The sequence below is a fragment of the Pristis pectinata genome, chromosome 33 (assembly GCF_009764475.1).
Source record: "Pristis pectinata isolate sPriPec2 chromosome 33, sPriPec2.1.pri, whole genome shotgun sequence".
Lineage (NCBI taxonomy): Eukaryota > Metazoa > Chordata > Chondrichthyes > Rhinopristiformes > Pristidae > Pristis > Pristis pectinata.
Genome location: NC_067437.1, coordinates 8,131,039 through 8,147,126, shown reverse-complemented (window position 1 = coordinate 8,147,126; position 16,088 = coordinate 8,131,039). Strand labels below are relative to the sequence as shown.

The following is a 16,088-nucleotide window of genomic DNA, read 5'->3' as shown; positions in this document are numbered from 1 at the left end:
GACTTGGAAAATGGAGTCAGGCTTTATTAGAACATTGCATGCTATTGGTTGAATATTGCTGGGAAATGTTTTAAAAGCATGAAAGGATGAGTCAGATTAGAAGGATTAATTGAGGGGTCAATATCTAGAGTCCATTGGTACCAGATTAAATATAGTGAGTTAGACCTGAGGGCAAGGATATGTCTTACTCAGAGTGATGTAAATTCACTTCAGACAGAAGCAATGTCAACATTCAAGATTAGATTGGATAAGTGGATGAAGGAAATGGGCTGAAAGGATAACAGGAATAGTTACTAACACGATTAGAACTATTTGGTTCTATACAGAGTTAGCATTGACACAGACACATTGAATTTTACTGTTCCCAATGCATTGCAAGTCTCCATTCTCCCACCTGTCTCCGGTGCATCATCCTTTTCTGCTATTTCAGCAAGTTCTACTGGAGGGAATAAGGTCTGTGACATTGGCCGTAAACAGATCCAAGTAGAGGAACAAAATGTGGGTCTCCAAGGCTATTTCCTTATGTTAATGAATTATGGCAATAACAGGATTACAATGCCAGTCACAATTCTGCAACGAAGGATCCTGGTTGTAATGTTGTGTTCTTCTTATTGGGGAAACCTTATGGTGCAGTTCAATTATAGCCAGAGGATGTGGTACCATGCACTGTGTCAGACATCCAATTATACCCTTCACCACCAGTCCTGAGGACCTGGGACTGTGTTATAACATCAGTGAGTAACCAGCAGCACATTTCAATACATTCCAATAAATAGACATACAGAAACTGAGAAAGGTAAATACATTTTTATGCAAACATTTTACGAAGTTGTGTGCACAAAGCGCTAGTGTTTCTTTGCAAAGTGAATCCTATACATGTCAACTGCATCAACCTGTAATTCGGCAGTGAGAAGTTCAGAGTCATGCCTTACCTGTGCAAAGTATTGATTGATGAGCCCTTCTTTCCTGCACACTGTAGCAGCTGGTTTTGGGTTCCATGATTTCCTTGCGTTCAGCCAGCATGGTTGAAGCTGCTGTGGTGATGATGGCAACTCCATCCCTGACCCTGGCTGGGAGTCCGTAATCCCACTCATCATAGGAAACAGAAATTAATCCCGTTGGGAACTCTGGTAGGATGATGTCTGTATTCCCGGTGACCGTACTTGGCACAATCCAGATATAACCATAGCCCGTGAGGCCGACAGACTCAGCCACTTCGAAAATGTAAGTGGCCTCATCCTTAGTGCAAAACAAGAGGATAACTGGGCTCTGAAGCTTCTTCAGCTGGTTCTGGATCTTGGACTCACCGTCATCCATTGAAATGTCCAGTGACATGACCTCCTCCATCTCCCAGCCGACAAAACTGTTCTCAATGGTGCTTCGGATCTTATTGATAAACTCCTGGTACCCAGGGAAGTAACTTGTTACAATGGAAAAAATATACCAGTCGTACTCCTCCATAACGTTCAGCATTACTGAGGCTTGCTGCTCGATGGATGGACCAAATTGGAAGAACATCGATGAGTCATCCTACAACACAAACCAGAGCCGAGTTATTGCACTAGACTGCTCTCTTTCTCTGCAGAACATCATTCAATGTTTTTGATACACTTTTTTAAAATTTTCTAACTGCATCGCCTTTGCTTTTCCATACCTCCCCTTGTCCATTGGCCTCTATTGGCAATAATCATTCAGCCTTTGTTTCTTTTATGGCCTGAATGTCTTCGGCAACATCTTTGATGCTTCTATTACTGGCTGCGGTGAGCCAGGTTTCATTCAACTGCTGCACTCTGTATGTCTTTCTATTTTTCCTCCAATTTGTCTGCTTTTCTGTTATTTTTCAACTCTGTTGAACACTCTGACTTGGAAACAAACAAAGACTTGGAACTTCCCAACATTTGCAGTGCTTTGCACTCTTATCTCACAAAACTATCAGCTGGGAGTATGATCCACAGGTTCACTTTGAGAAAGTTTGGGAAGAGCATCATCACCCTTTTTCCTGGTGGTGTTATCAGAAAGGTTCTTAACAACTCCCGCAGTCACCAACCTTGATACCTATTTAACAGCTGGACTGGACAGAGCAGGGAGATCACCTTTCCTGCCAAGTCCAATCTGAATTAGTTGATCGTAATTGCAGGAGTGACATTACTGCACTTGGCCTCAGTACCTCCGACCTTGGAAGTGATCTTCATATGAGCTGGCACCTACCCTCCTAGCAGCCACTGTCATCCCCAACACCCCTGCACGTTTAGATGCTCTTTTTGAGAGATGAGGCTCTGTTTTGTACACAGACCTTTCCCCTTCCTTTTCGTAGGACCGAGCTCAGTCCCAGAGTATGTTTAACACATCCCTGTCTAAATGCCCATGCCCCCCTACCTGGCATTGCTTCTCAGGACAATGGTTCCCATTGCAGAATGGCCATGATTTCACTCTTTGACAGTGATAGTTCCCACGTTAAATTGGAGAGCTCACCAACAACCTGCTTTACACACTGTGGACTCATTCTCCTGAGTAGCTGCACAATCAATCTGACTGGTCTCACAGTCAGATCAAACCAGTCCAACAGTTGGGCCAAACTGGGTCCAAATTCAGACCAAATTGGACTATAGTCAGGCCAAACTAGGATCAAAGTTAGACCAAAGTGAGCCCAAAATTAGACCAAATTGGGACTGCAGTCAGACAAAACTGGGATCATAAATCAGACTGAACATCTCACTGGACCCACAGATACCTTCTAGGTGCCTGTGAGGAGCTGACAGTTTTCAGAAAAGACAGATGGAGTCATGTCAGGGTCAGGACAGGTGGAGGAAGTCTTGCCTTGACTTCTCTTCCCCCCTTCTCTCGGCAGACTGGGATATGGAAACCCAAGACAAATCCTGTACATGTCCTGTGTCCACACAGAGACTCTGTAAAGGAGGGTTGGATTCCGGATAGTGATCAGAAGCAGGATTCCTGCCAGTTTTCCCCTGATGGTCCAATGTAACATTCATTTTCAGCACCCAATTTAACATTGGCCTGGCACTGTAGCAAGGATCTCAGCCAAGCACAGAATGAGGCCATTTGCCCATTGAGCTCGTACTAGCACTTTATATAGAAATCCAGTCAATCCCATTTCCCTGCTCCATCATCACAGCTCTGCAATTCTTTCACTTTCAAATAATTATCTAATTCCTTTTTGAAAGCCACAATTGAATCTGCATCCCCCAGACTTTAAGCCAGTGAGTTTCATGGGATAACCACCTACTGTGTACAAAAGCTTTTCTTCACAAGCACAGGTCTTTAGCCATCAGCTTAAAACTATGCCCTTAGATCCTTGAAACATATGCTAATGGAAACAGCTTCTCTTTATACCTAGTCTAAACCTGCCAAGCCCTAGAGACTGGCAGAATTAAAATAACCCTACAACTAATTATTTAATATTTTCAGAGCTATCCATTATATGTTAGACTCACAGAGGATGAAACTGTCTTTAGAAGGCACACAAAATGGGTGCAAGTGAATCACAGCCCTGATAACAATATAGGAATTCTGAAGCATGTTAGTCACAGTTCAGCTGCCTCACTATGATAGGTGGGTCAATTACCGTGTCTCACTTGAAGCTAAGGTTCAAAACTGAGCAAGAAACACAATCATCCATGTTGGTGAGCCACCTGAATTTGGAACACATCGTGAGACTTGCTTCAGTGTTAGAAAGGAAAGAGGCCCCTGTACCGGCATCAGACCTTTGCCACTCTCAGATGGTCTGAAGCATTTTACGCCCAATGGCGTACATTTTATGAAAAGCAAAACAAAAACTGCAGATGCTGGAAATCTGAAGTAACAATGGGAAAAGCTGGAAATATTCAGCAGGTCAGGCAGCATCTGTGGAGAGAGAGAGAGAGAGAGAGAGTCGATGCCTCAGGTTCAGAACCCTTCATCAGATATGCATGTAATGTTGGAAATGGCAAAGCAGTAATGATCAAGTAACCTGCCTTCGGACAGAGAGCAACTCCCTGATCTTCTTTGAAAAAAAAGTGCCTTGTGACTGGATAAAGCAAATTAAAGTCAGATCAGAAAATTGTTAAACTTAGAAGAGTGTAGAACAGTTCAGAATATTTTAAGTACCAACTCCCATCGCAAACTACATTACTTGGAATCAGTTTGCTTTGCAATTAATTATTTCATTAGAGTAAATTAGCAGATCACCACTCTCAAGTATGATTACTGACGTGTCACAATGAATATTTAACTGGAGTCAGCACAGGGGAGGCCCTTGCTTGAGTTAGAGTGATACAGAGCAGTAAATAAATCTTCATCAAACTCACTGGCATGCTGAGGCTGCTCTGATGAGAAACACTGCGGGAAGCTCTGAGTACCAACAAACACCTTCCTGGGCTCAGATCAGCATTGCTTAACCATTCCTCTTCTAGGGAGCCACGGAGGAGCTGACAGCTTTGCTTCATCTTGTGATATTGAGTGGGCCTTGAGTTAGTCTTCACTCATCTAAGACAATGCATAGGTACCAAACAATGGGTGTTGTCTAACTCTGCTTAGCAAAAGGGACATATGCAATAAATTAGGAAGGAAGACAGCGATCAGCGGAAGTGTTTATCTACCTGCCCCTCTGTGTTTGCTTCCAGTCATCAATCAACAACTGACTGTGTAACAGGCTTTGTCTGGGACTTTTGTCATCTGTCTCATGGTACTCTCATGGTGTTGACTTGTGAGAGTGGAACACACCCATGCAGACCCACTGTTAGTTGCCTGCAAGGACACAGTGACGAACCTTCAGATCCATAACAACGAGGTTGGTGCTGAGTTAGAGATGAAAGAAAGAGGTGATTCTCACTGTCAGCTCTGACCAAGTCCTCACTGAGAAAGATATGGGATGCCCACACCACTGTTTACCTCCTGCAGCAACTTCTAACGAGAATCATGTGTTAACTCTACTCCTGAGCGTTCCATTCCAACCTGCTCTTTGTCCCAAAGCTGTGGCGGACCACAAGGAAGCAGAGGAGGATGAGGGTCAGTCAGGTCCGACCGCGAAGCTCCCCTTCACCCCCGAGCCTTCGCCAGCCCTGAGGCAGCATTCACAGGGGAGCATCAGCCATGAGGGAGAGCCCCAGTGGCTGTGGCAGCAGAGCCTGTAGTGGAAGGTGATGTCACCCCTTGGTTAAAGGAACAGGGATGAACAAGACTCGGAGGAAGGCGGAAGATCCCACATGCATGTGCGTGTGCGTGTGCATGCGTGCGTATGCAGCCACAGAGGACGACCCATGAGAATGGGCCATGACATCGAGTCAACTGGAGTTTCCACCTGGTAAGGCAGCACCCTGAGGAGCTGCTAACCCTGCCCCTGTCCGTGCACCAGTCAGCATCCCCACACCTCTTCCATGCAAGAGCCTCTAAAGGAAGTCCATGCTTCTGCCACGGAGTGCTGACAAACACCAGAACTGTAGCAGGCTTTTCAATCCCTTGAAACCAGTCAGCGAGGTCTCATGTATATCCAGAGCTCTGGATGACATTCATTAACAATTTAAAGCAGTATAATTGGGTTTTCCTTTCCGACTTCACCAGGAGCAGCACCTCCCAGGCTCAGGAGCGCAAGACCTCAAACAACTAGAGACACAAGAGACTGCAGATGCTGGAATTTGTAGCAAACTGCTGGAGAACTCAGTGGGGCAGGCAGGGAAGTGGACAGTCCACATCTCGGGTCGAGACCCTCCATCTGGACTGATAACTATCTGACCATTTTACACACTGGGGCTGAGATTCATTCCAGTTTGACACAATGTCTTTCACCAGTTTCATCGCTCACAGATTGAGAAATCCCAATATCCCAGAGAGAGGAAAGAAGAGGAACTCTCGCCTGCGCAGCCAGAGCTAGAATCATAACCAGGTAACCAAGTCCCAGAGCAGACGGGACAGTTTATTGGACCCCAGTAGGCTACCCAAACCTTCTTGCTTAATTACCACCAATCGGCAATGGTTCTTGTGCTGGGAGGCACTCCTGTCCCTGAAACAACCTGCCAACACTTGTCTATTTCCTTGGAACAACTGACGCTCTCTTGACAGTGGCTGGGTTGAAGGTGATAATGCTTTCAGCGGTCCTGAAGCTGCCTCTGAATCACACCCTCACAACTGCAAGTCATTTGCCACATGCAATTAGTTCAAACAGGCACAATATCTTTGCTCTTTCCTCCCATTAGGCAGTCCATAATTTCACTGCAGAATCAATTTGATTTTCAGTAATCCCATATGCCAAAGAGACAGATCTCTCATACGCACCACGCTGCAGCTTCACTTCCTATCATCTAAAACTGTAATTAGAGTGATTTTAATTTAATTTTCTTATAACTATTTTCAGCAGTCACTTCCCTGAGCTGTGAGTCCCAGCACAATCTTACATATCCTTTCTCTCGCTCGTGTGTTTTATCTTTTTCTTACATTTTATTCTATTTCTGTCAATGGATCATTTTCTTCTCAACAGACATGATGTGAGTATTGTTGGTACGGCCAGCATTTACTGTCCCTGAGCACCCATAGTTGAGTTGCCTTCTTGAACCACTGTGGTCTGTGTGATAAGGGTGTCTCCACTGTGATATTGGGGAGGGAATTCCAGGATTTAGATCTGGTGACAATGAAGGAACAGCAATATTTTTCCAAGATTGGTGGGGAATCTGCGGGTGGTGGTTCCCCTGCTCCAGATCCCCCCGTCCTTCTCTGTTACGTAGACGCCACGGCCAAGCAAGCTCACTGGTGCCTCTACTTCCTCAGGAGGCCAAGAAAATTTGGCGTATCCCCTTTGACACTCACCAATTTTTATCAAGAACCACAGAAAGCATCCTATCTGGATCCTTCACGGCTGGTATGGCAACTGCTCTGCCCGTGACCACAAGGAATTGCAGAGAGTGCAGACACAGCTCAGCACATCACAGAAACCAGCCTGCCCTCCATGGACTCTGTCTATACTTCTCGCTGCTCGGTAAAGCAGCCAGCATAATCAAAACCCCACCACCCCAGACATTCTCTCTCCCCCCCCCCCCCCCCCCTCCCCCCCCCCCCCCCCCCCCCCCCCCCCCCCCCCCCCCCCCCCCCCCCCCCCCCCCCCCCCCCCCCCCCCCCCCCCCCCCCCCCCCCCCAATCAGGCAGAAGATACAAAAGCCTGAAAGCACATACAATTAGGCTCAAGGATAACTTCTATCCCGCTGTTATAAGACTATTGAATGGTTCCCTAGTACGATAAGATGGACTTTTGACTTCACAATCTACCTAATTAGGACCTTGCACCTTATTGCCTACCTGCACTGCACTATCTCTTAGCTGTTACACTTTATTCTGCACTCTGTATTGTTTTACTTTGTACTACCTTAATGTACTGTGTATTGAATTGATCTGTATGAACAGTATGCAAGACAAGTTTTTCACTGTACCTTGGTACAAGTGACAATAATAAACCAACTCCAACTCCAATTATAGAGGTCACAGGTCTGGGACGTACTGTTGCGGAGCTCTCTCCTTTCCCTTCTTACTCAGTCTCTTTCTGTCTACTCTCTCCTGTTTCCATCAGTCTATCTCTCTTATTTTTCTATTTAATAAGAACATAAGAAATAGGAGCAGGAGGAGGCCATCTGGCCCATCGAGCCTGCTCCGCCATTCAATAAGATCATGGCTGATCTGGCCGTGGACTCAGATCCACCTACCTGCCTTTTCCCTGTAACCCTTAATTCCCCTAATCTATCTAACTGTGTCTTAAATATTTAATGAGGCAGCCTCTACTGCTTCCCTGGGCAGAGAATTCCACAAATTCACTACTCTCAGGGAGAAGCAGTTCCTCCTCATCTCCATCTTAAATTTACTCCCCTGAATCTTGAGGCTGTGTCCTCTAGTTCTAGTCTCACCTACCAGCAGAAACAACTTTCCTGCCTCTTATCTTATCTATCCCTTTCATAATTCTATATGTTTCTATAAGATCCATTCTCATTCTTCTTAATTCCAGCGAGTATAGTCCTTGGAGACTCAATCACTCCTCAGAGGCTAACCCCCTCATCCCTAGAATCAACCCATTGAACCTCTTCCGCACCATCTCCGAAGCCAGTATATCTTTTCTCAAGTAAGGAGACCAGAACTGCACGCAGTACTCTAGGTGGGGCCTCACCAGTATCCTGTACAGTTGCAGCATAATAACATTTCCCATTAATATTATTGTTTTATTGTTGATTTTGTTAGCTTCCCTCAGGAACTGCCCCTGTCCTTTCAAATTAGCCCCCATTAACTGCTTTGCCAAATCTCCAGCCTCCTTTCCTCTCCAGAGTCCTTGAAGACCTAGAAACATTCTTTCCCCAGAATTACGTATCTGAATCCCATCTCTAAAGTTCCCATCCCAGTCACAGTGCCAAGACAGCTCTTATCAATGGAACGATGGAATAAGAGGTGACCTTATTCAAATGTATAAGATCCTGACAGGGAAGATGTTGAGATGTTTTCATGAGTGGGAGAGTCGTGAATAAGGATACATGGTTACAAGATAAGGGGCTGGTCATGTAAAAGTGAGGAGCGGAGAAATTCTTCTTTCAGAAGGTAGTGAATCCCTGGAATTCTCCATCCCTGAGGGCGGTGGAACCCAGACCATTCCATATATTTAAGGTGGAGATAGATAAGTATTTGAAAGATGGAGGAATTGAGGGGTGTGGGGAACTGGCACAGACGAGGAGGCCAGCATAGATCAACCATGATGATATTGAGTGGCAGGGCAGGCTTGAGGGGCCGAGTGGCCTACTGCTCCAATTTTCTTGTGTTCTTTGTGGAAGGTCATTGATGAAGCAGCTGAAGATGGCTGGGCCCAGGACACGGCCTTGCGGAACCCCTGTAGTGATGTCCCGAGGCTGGGCTAGTTTATATCCAACAAGAACAACCATCTTCCTATGTGTAGGGTATGACTCCAACCACTGGAGTGTTTTCCCTTGGATGGCTGTTGACTTCAGTTTTACCAGGGCTCCTCGATGCCACACTTGATGTCAAGAGTAGACACTTTCATCTTTCCTCTGGAATTCAGCTCTTTGGTCCCATGTTTGGACCGCTGTGATAATATCTGGAGCCAAGTGATCCTGGCAAAACCCAAACAAGACATAGTAGGTTATTGGTAAGTGCTGATTAAAAGCACTGTCAAAGACAGCTTCCATCACTTTGTTGATTATTGAGGGCAGGCGAATTGGGTGGAAATTAGCCAGATTGGATTTATCCTTCTTTTTGAGAACAGGACATCCCTGGACAATTTTCCACATTATCGGGCAGATGCCAGTGTTGTAACTATACTGGAACCACTTGGCTAGAGGTGCAGCTGGTTCTAGTGCACAGGTCTTCAGTCCAATGAGTGCGATGTAGATGGTCCCACAGCCTTTGCTGTATCCAGTGCTCTCAGTCATTTCTTGATATCATGAGGAGTGAATCAAATTGGCTGGAGACTGGCTGCTGTGACGGTAGGGACCTCGGGATGAGGGAATATCTATTCCATATTTCTGGTTGAACAGGGCAGCAAATACTTCGAGCTTTTCTTCAGCACTCTGGTACTGGGCTGCACCATCACTGGGGATGATGCTGTCCCTGAAGCCTTCTCCACCTGTTGCCTGTTTAATTGTCCACCACCTTCCGTGACAGCACTGCAGAGCTTCGATCTGATCTGTTGGCTGCGAGATGGCTTACTTCTGCCTATTGCATGCTATTTTTACTGTTTAGTACAATGTAATCCTTGGGGGAGGCTGACACCTCCTCCTGTTTAGCCCGACGCTGCTCCTGGCAAGTCCTTCTGCTCTCGTCACTGAACCAGGGTTGATCCCCTGGCTCGATAGTAATGGCAGAGTGGGGCATCTGCCAGGTTATGAGGTAACCCTACGTGACCTATTCAAAGGTAACCTCCTTCTACATCCTGCTGAGCCCTACTTCGTGACCACACATCCCCCTTCAGCAACTTGAACACAAAGACTGAAGCCGGTGCATTTAGTGTGGTACAAAGGGAGTGCTGGACCGTCAGAGGTGCTGTCTTTCAATTGAGCTGAGACGACACCTACTTAGGTGAGGGTAAAGCAGGTGAGACTGGGAACCGTCCAGTGCAGTTACTTGGAGGAGCTTAGTTTGAAGAGAAGACTGGAAGGCTGCTCAGAGTCTTGAGTTTGAGCACTGTGAAGGAGTGCACAGTGTAACTGGAACCTTGTTCAATCACAGGGCAGAATCCAGGTGTTATTCACAGAACGTCAGCTTGGACAGCTGATCTGCCGAATGGAGGAAAGAATCCACTGGGACAAATCGTAGGCATCCTGGGGAAGGCACGGGCTCTGTGGTTGATGCTAAATCTTCTCCTGCTCAGTGCTGGAGAGGAGAATCTGCAGAAGGTGGAGCCAAGCAGGTAGCAACGTGGTTCTGGAACTGCACCAGTAATCTGGACGTGTTAACCCATGATCCAGAAGTGTGAGCTCCAATCCCAATTTGATTAAATCCACTAGTAACAGCGAGCAAACTACTGGGTTATCACGAAAATCTGTATGATTCACCAAGCTCCTTTAGAATGGAAAAGCTCCCACAATTACCCAGTCTGGCCTACCTGTGACTCCAGACTCCTTTCTGCAAGGCTTTCAGTTCAAGGGGCAATTAGGGATGGGCTTAAAGTGCTGGCCTGGCTAGTATTGCCAACATCCTATTGGTGAATAAAAAGTCTTGGCATCTACCCGATCAGTGTCCAAGAGCACCATCCTGCTGAGTCCTGAACTGCTGACAGCTGTTCTTACACAGATGTGTGCATCCTTTGGTCACTTTAAGTTTCAGCTGTGTTGGCTGTGGGACTGGAGTCACAAATATCTCAAAACAGGGAAGGCTCAAAGGCTTCCATCCCTCAATAATCTATGTGGTCAGTGTTATCCAGGCGTTCAATAGTCTCTTCTAAATTCAGGCACAGTTAATTTACAGATGTGTTGAACTGAAAGCTGCCAGGAAGGGATTTCAAGCTCTCTAGATCACTGGTCTGATAATGAAATCAGTCTGTTAATGAACAAAAGAACTGCACTTTTCACCTTCTTTCATGATCACAGGATGTCCCAAACTTGCCAATTTTCATCGATGCACCATAGAAAGCATTCTATCTGGATGCATCATGGCTTGGTATGGCAACCGCTCTGCCCGAGACCGCAAGAAACTGCAGAGAGCTGTGGACACAGCACATCACGGAAACCAACCTCCTCTCCATGGACTCTGTCTACACTTCTCGCTGCCTTGATAAAGTGGGCAACATAATCAAAGACCCCCACCCCCCCCAACCCCGGACATTCTCTCTTCTCCCCTTCCCATTGGGCAGAAGATACAAAAGCCTGAAAGCACGTACCACCAGACTCAAGGACAGCTTCTATCCCACTGTTATAAGACTATTGAATGGTCCCCTAGTACGATAAGGTGGACCCTTGACCTCACAATCTACCTCGTCATGGCCCTTGCATCTTACTGACTACCTGCACTGCATTTTCTCTTTAACTGTAACACTATATTCTGCATTCTGTTATTGCTTTTCCCTTGGGCAGGCATAGTAGTGTAGTGGTTAGCATAATGCTTTACAGCACCAGTGACCCAGGTTCAAATCCAGCCGCTGTCTGTAAGGAGTTTGTACGTTCTCCCCGTGTCTGCGTGGGTTTCCTCCGGGTGCTCCAGTTTCCTCCCACATTCCAAAGACGTACAGGTTAGGAAGTGTGGGCATGCTATGTTGGCACCAGAAGCATGGCGACACTTGCAGGCTGCCTCCAGAACACTCTACGCAAAAGATGTATTGCACCGTGTGTTTTGATGTACATGTGACTAATAAAGATATCTTACTACCTCAACGTACTGATGTGATGAAATGATCCGTATGGATGGCATGCAAACCAAAGTTTTTCTCATGTTCAACAATAAACCAATTCACCAATAAACTTAAAAGCTGCTGAAATACTTGAAAGTTGCAGTTATCATCATAATCTTGAAGTCTCAGCAATCAAGTTGTATACAGCAAACTCCAGCAACTAGCAGACGACCAGTCTGTTTCTAGTGTGCTGTTTGAGGAATAAATACCGGTCAGGGCAGCTCCCCTCTCTCTTCCTGTGACAGCACAATCTTAATAGCCACAAGGTGCTCTATTTCACATCTCACCTGAAAGGCAGCACTCTGTCAACTCTGGATTATGTGTCAGCCTGGATTATCTGCTCAAGTAGGACTACAAGCCCCAGTTCTGACAGGGGTGAGTGTGGGTCATGGCTAACATGTAATGGATCCCAATGTGTGTGATTGTTATTTTATTTTATCAGCCTAAGCTGGAGCTGAGACAAGATTCAGAAAGGCCTGGTACTAACTTGCTGCCTCTTCATTTGTCATTGCTTGATCCAGAGGTTTTCAAGCATCTCCCATTCTAGGAAGCACCACAGAGTTGAATGCCTTTATCTCCGCTATTTAGCAAGCTCCCTCTTACCATCTGGACAGTTGAAGAAATGTGATATTCATGGGTGAATGAACACAACTATAAAATATTTACCGCACAGCTCCAGGCTTCTGCATAAATGATGACATTTACTATTTTTAAATGTTTAATATGTTAACTGAAAATAAGCTCTTTCCTTAGTTTCTGCCTTCGTTTGTTTGTCTGTCTCTCATTCCTTGATTGTTCAAAGTCAGGAAAACCCATCTTGGACCCTTGACTGTGCTTATATTTACGGTCAGAGTCAACTGGTATTTCAGTTTGGTCTGAAGTGAAGAGACGAGGGTTCGTCAGCATAATTGAGCCCCGAGAAGGAGCATATTCACTCAATGCTCTCAGTCTGGTCTTCACGCCTGTCAAGGGTCTTAACACCAGGTTGGTCACATGCCATTGTTTAACTCTACTGATAAAACCATTCACAAATGCATCACACAGCTGGATTATACCAACCCTTCCTCTGCCCACTACCGCTTCTCCCAGTATCTGCTGCTTGCACTCTCCCCCAGACACCAAAACTACTCCCTGAAAACTTCACACCAGGTACGTGTATGTGTGCAAACCTTGTGTGTATCTGCATGCACACACCTCTCCCTGTGTACATTTACAATCCCTCCAGGGTCAGTGAGCTAGGGCAATCATCTGAGCAAATAATTCCAGGCATTAAAGAAACCAACAGCAAGCATCCAAGGAGAGAGTGACGACGGGTGTTGAAGAGGTGAGTAACGACACGTGTTCGAGGAATGAGTGACGACAGGTGTCCGAGGAGTGAGTGACGGCAGGTGACTGAGGAGTGAGTGACGACAGATGATTGAGGAGTGAGTGACGACAGGTGACTGAGGAGTGAGTGACGACAGGTGTCCAGGAGTGATGACATGTCTAGGAGTGAGTAACAAGTGTCACGGTGAGTGGCAAGTATCTCGGAGTGAGTAACGACAGGTGTCCAATGAACGAGTGATGCAGGAGTTAGACGAATTAGTAACGACAACAGTAGGAGGAAGAACATGTAGCTCTCCAGAGTTAGTGTTGTGACAGACCCGGTGTCTCTGTGCCATGCACCCATCACTCACGGACAGACTGATTAGAGCTTATGTCTGCAGTAGCAGCTGATGGATTGGCCTGAAATAAATGCTGCAGTCACCTTGACCAAGCTGTTTTTAGACCCAATGTCATTCGCTGGGCAGAGTTGATTAAGTGCAGGATGTCAAGCAGAAATGAGTAAATGACAGGTGTCCAAGGAGCGAGTAATGAAAATGTCTGAGGAATGAGTAATGACTGTGTCCCAGAACAACGTAACAACAGTTTCGAAGGAAAGAATAATGACAGGTATCTGAAAGAATAATCTACTAAGGATCTAAGGAAGCAACAACAAGCATCCGAGAGATGACTGACGACAGGTGTCTGAGTAACAACGGATGTAGCAGGAACAGGTAACAACAGGTGCCCAAGCAGTGAGTGGCAATGGGGAACAGGTGTCCCAGAAGACTGGAATGGCAGGAGTTCAATAAATGAGGAAAGGGAGTCAAGGAGTGTGAGGGGAACCTTGGGAAAGAGGTGTTGAAACCAATACTGAGCAGCTATGACCATACGGCATGAAGCAGCGCGTTTGAAGGCTGAGTGGCCAACTCCTGCTACTGTCTCATAGGCTTTGAGAGTTCATAGAGTCATACAGGCCCTTCGGCACAACTGGTCCATACCGACCAAGATGCCCCATCCAAGCTAGTCCCATTCGCCAGTGTTTGGCCCATAACCTTCTAAACCTTTCCAATCCACGTACCTGTCCATCAGTCTTTTAAATGTTGTTATTGTACCTGCCTCAGCCACTTTCTCTGGCAGCTCCCCTACCTTTGTGTAAACAACTTGCCCCTCAAGTTCCTAGTTAGTCCTTCCCCTCTCACCTTAAACCTATGCCCTCTAGTTCTTGGTTCCCCAACCCTGGGAAAAAGACTATGTCCATTCACCTTATCTGTGCCTCTCATTATTTTATAGACCTCCATTAGATCAGCTCTCAGTCTCCTATGCTCCAAGGAATATAGTCTGAGCCTGTCCAACCTCTCCCTGTAACTTAGTGCTCAAGTCCTGGCAACATCTTATGTTGATACATTTATTGAACATTTTATGCCCACATATCCAAGGTAATGATAGAAGGCGGAGGAATGAGTAACAACAATGAGCTCAGAGTGTGTAAAGTGTAAATAAAGTGAGAAATGACCAGCACCTGAAGTGTAAGTAACGGCAGCTTTCCAAGGCATGAGTAACAATGGGTTGTCTAACTTACCATATTAATGTAATAGGACTAAATGCACACAGAAGGTTCAGTGTTTAATCACTGCAGGGTTCAAGGATATTTCTGGGGAAATTAAAATAAATTAGCTTTTGAGACAGTCTTAATCTAGAACTACTTTTTTAATTAAGTAGTTTGCTGTCTCCTGAATTCTCTTTCTGGGGTTGACAGACCCACTGAACATCACTGTTCATTACTCTTTCTATAGGAGTATAATCCATGTCATTGAGTTAAAAAGCTTCCTGAATTGATCTCAGATGACACACAGGTCAAGTTTGGCCACTTTGTCTTCTGCTGGCCTGCCGAAATAGCAGAGGTCACTGCTGATGGCCATTCATTCCTGGGGTCACCATTTAAACTGGGGTTAACTTATTCAACAATCGTGGGCAAGAAGCGTCACTCCCACGCACCACCCTTCTTCATTACTACATCGAACAAATACCCTCTCAGGGAGGTACAACTGAAGGGGTCTGGCCGAGGACATCTGAGGTTGACCCCAAGGATTTTGTGTGGAGTGAGTGACAGGAAAGAAGTTGGTGATACAAGAGATCAGAATTGGAGGAGTACAGAGATCTTGAAGGGTTCCAGGAATGGAGAGGGATAAGGTCACGAAGGGACTTGAACACTGGATGAAAATTTTGAAGAGCAGTTGGTCTCAGAATAGACTGCGCCAGCAGCTGTCCTCAGTGTGGATCCGCAGGGAGCAACGATGGACCAGAACGACTCTTAACAATTCCACCAAATTGGAACGGGAATAGATTTGGTACATTGGAATTCTATTATATTCCTGGCACTGACATAGGCTGGAAGTGTGTTACGAGAAAGATGAGCCACAGAATATGCATGGAAACACATCAAAGCAGAAAATAGAAGCAGGAGTAGGCCATTCGGCCCTTAATGCATGCTCTGTCATTCAATACAATTGTGGTTGATTCACTAGAAATATATTCAGTAACTTACTCTCTACCACTTTCTGTGGCCAAGAATTCCAAAGGTTTCTCAGTCATAGATGTCTTAATCTGTATCCTGAGATTGTGCCCCTTTGTTTTAGACCCCACCCTGGCCAGGGACACCATTCTCCCTGCATCTGCCCCGCCTAGCCCAGACAGAATTCTGCAAGTTTCAATGAGATCCCCTCACATTCTTCTAAACTCCAGTTAAGTCAATCTCTCCTCACACGGCAGTCATGCCATCCTATGCATCGCAGAGTCAAACCAGGAAAGTATGGGCTGGTGAGCCTTACATCAGTGGTAGGGAAGTTATTAGAGAAGATTCTTAGAGAAAGGATCTACTCACATCTGGAAAAGCATGGACTTATTAGGGATGGTCAGCGTGGCTTTG

General features: G+C 45.8%; 1 protein-coding gene across 1 annotated transcript in view; it reads right to left on the bottom strand.

Annotated features, from left to right (window-relative positions):
- The window catches only part of LOC127585409 (glutamate receptor ionotropic, NMDA 2B-like), a 230,217-nt gene that overhangs the window by 142,397 nt on the left and 71,732 nt on the right, over positions 1–16,088 (bottom strand). The window contains exon 2 of the mRNA XM_052042834.1: positions 950–1,530. Coding sequence (XP_051898794.1) covers positions 950–1,530 — 581 coding nt within the window. The remainder of the gene's footprint in view (positions 1–949; positions 1,531–16,088) is intronic.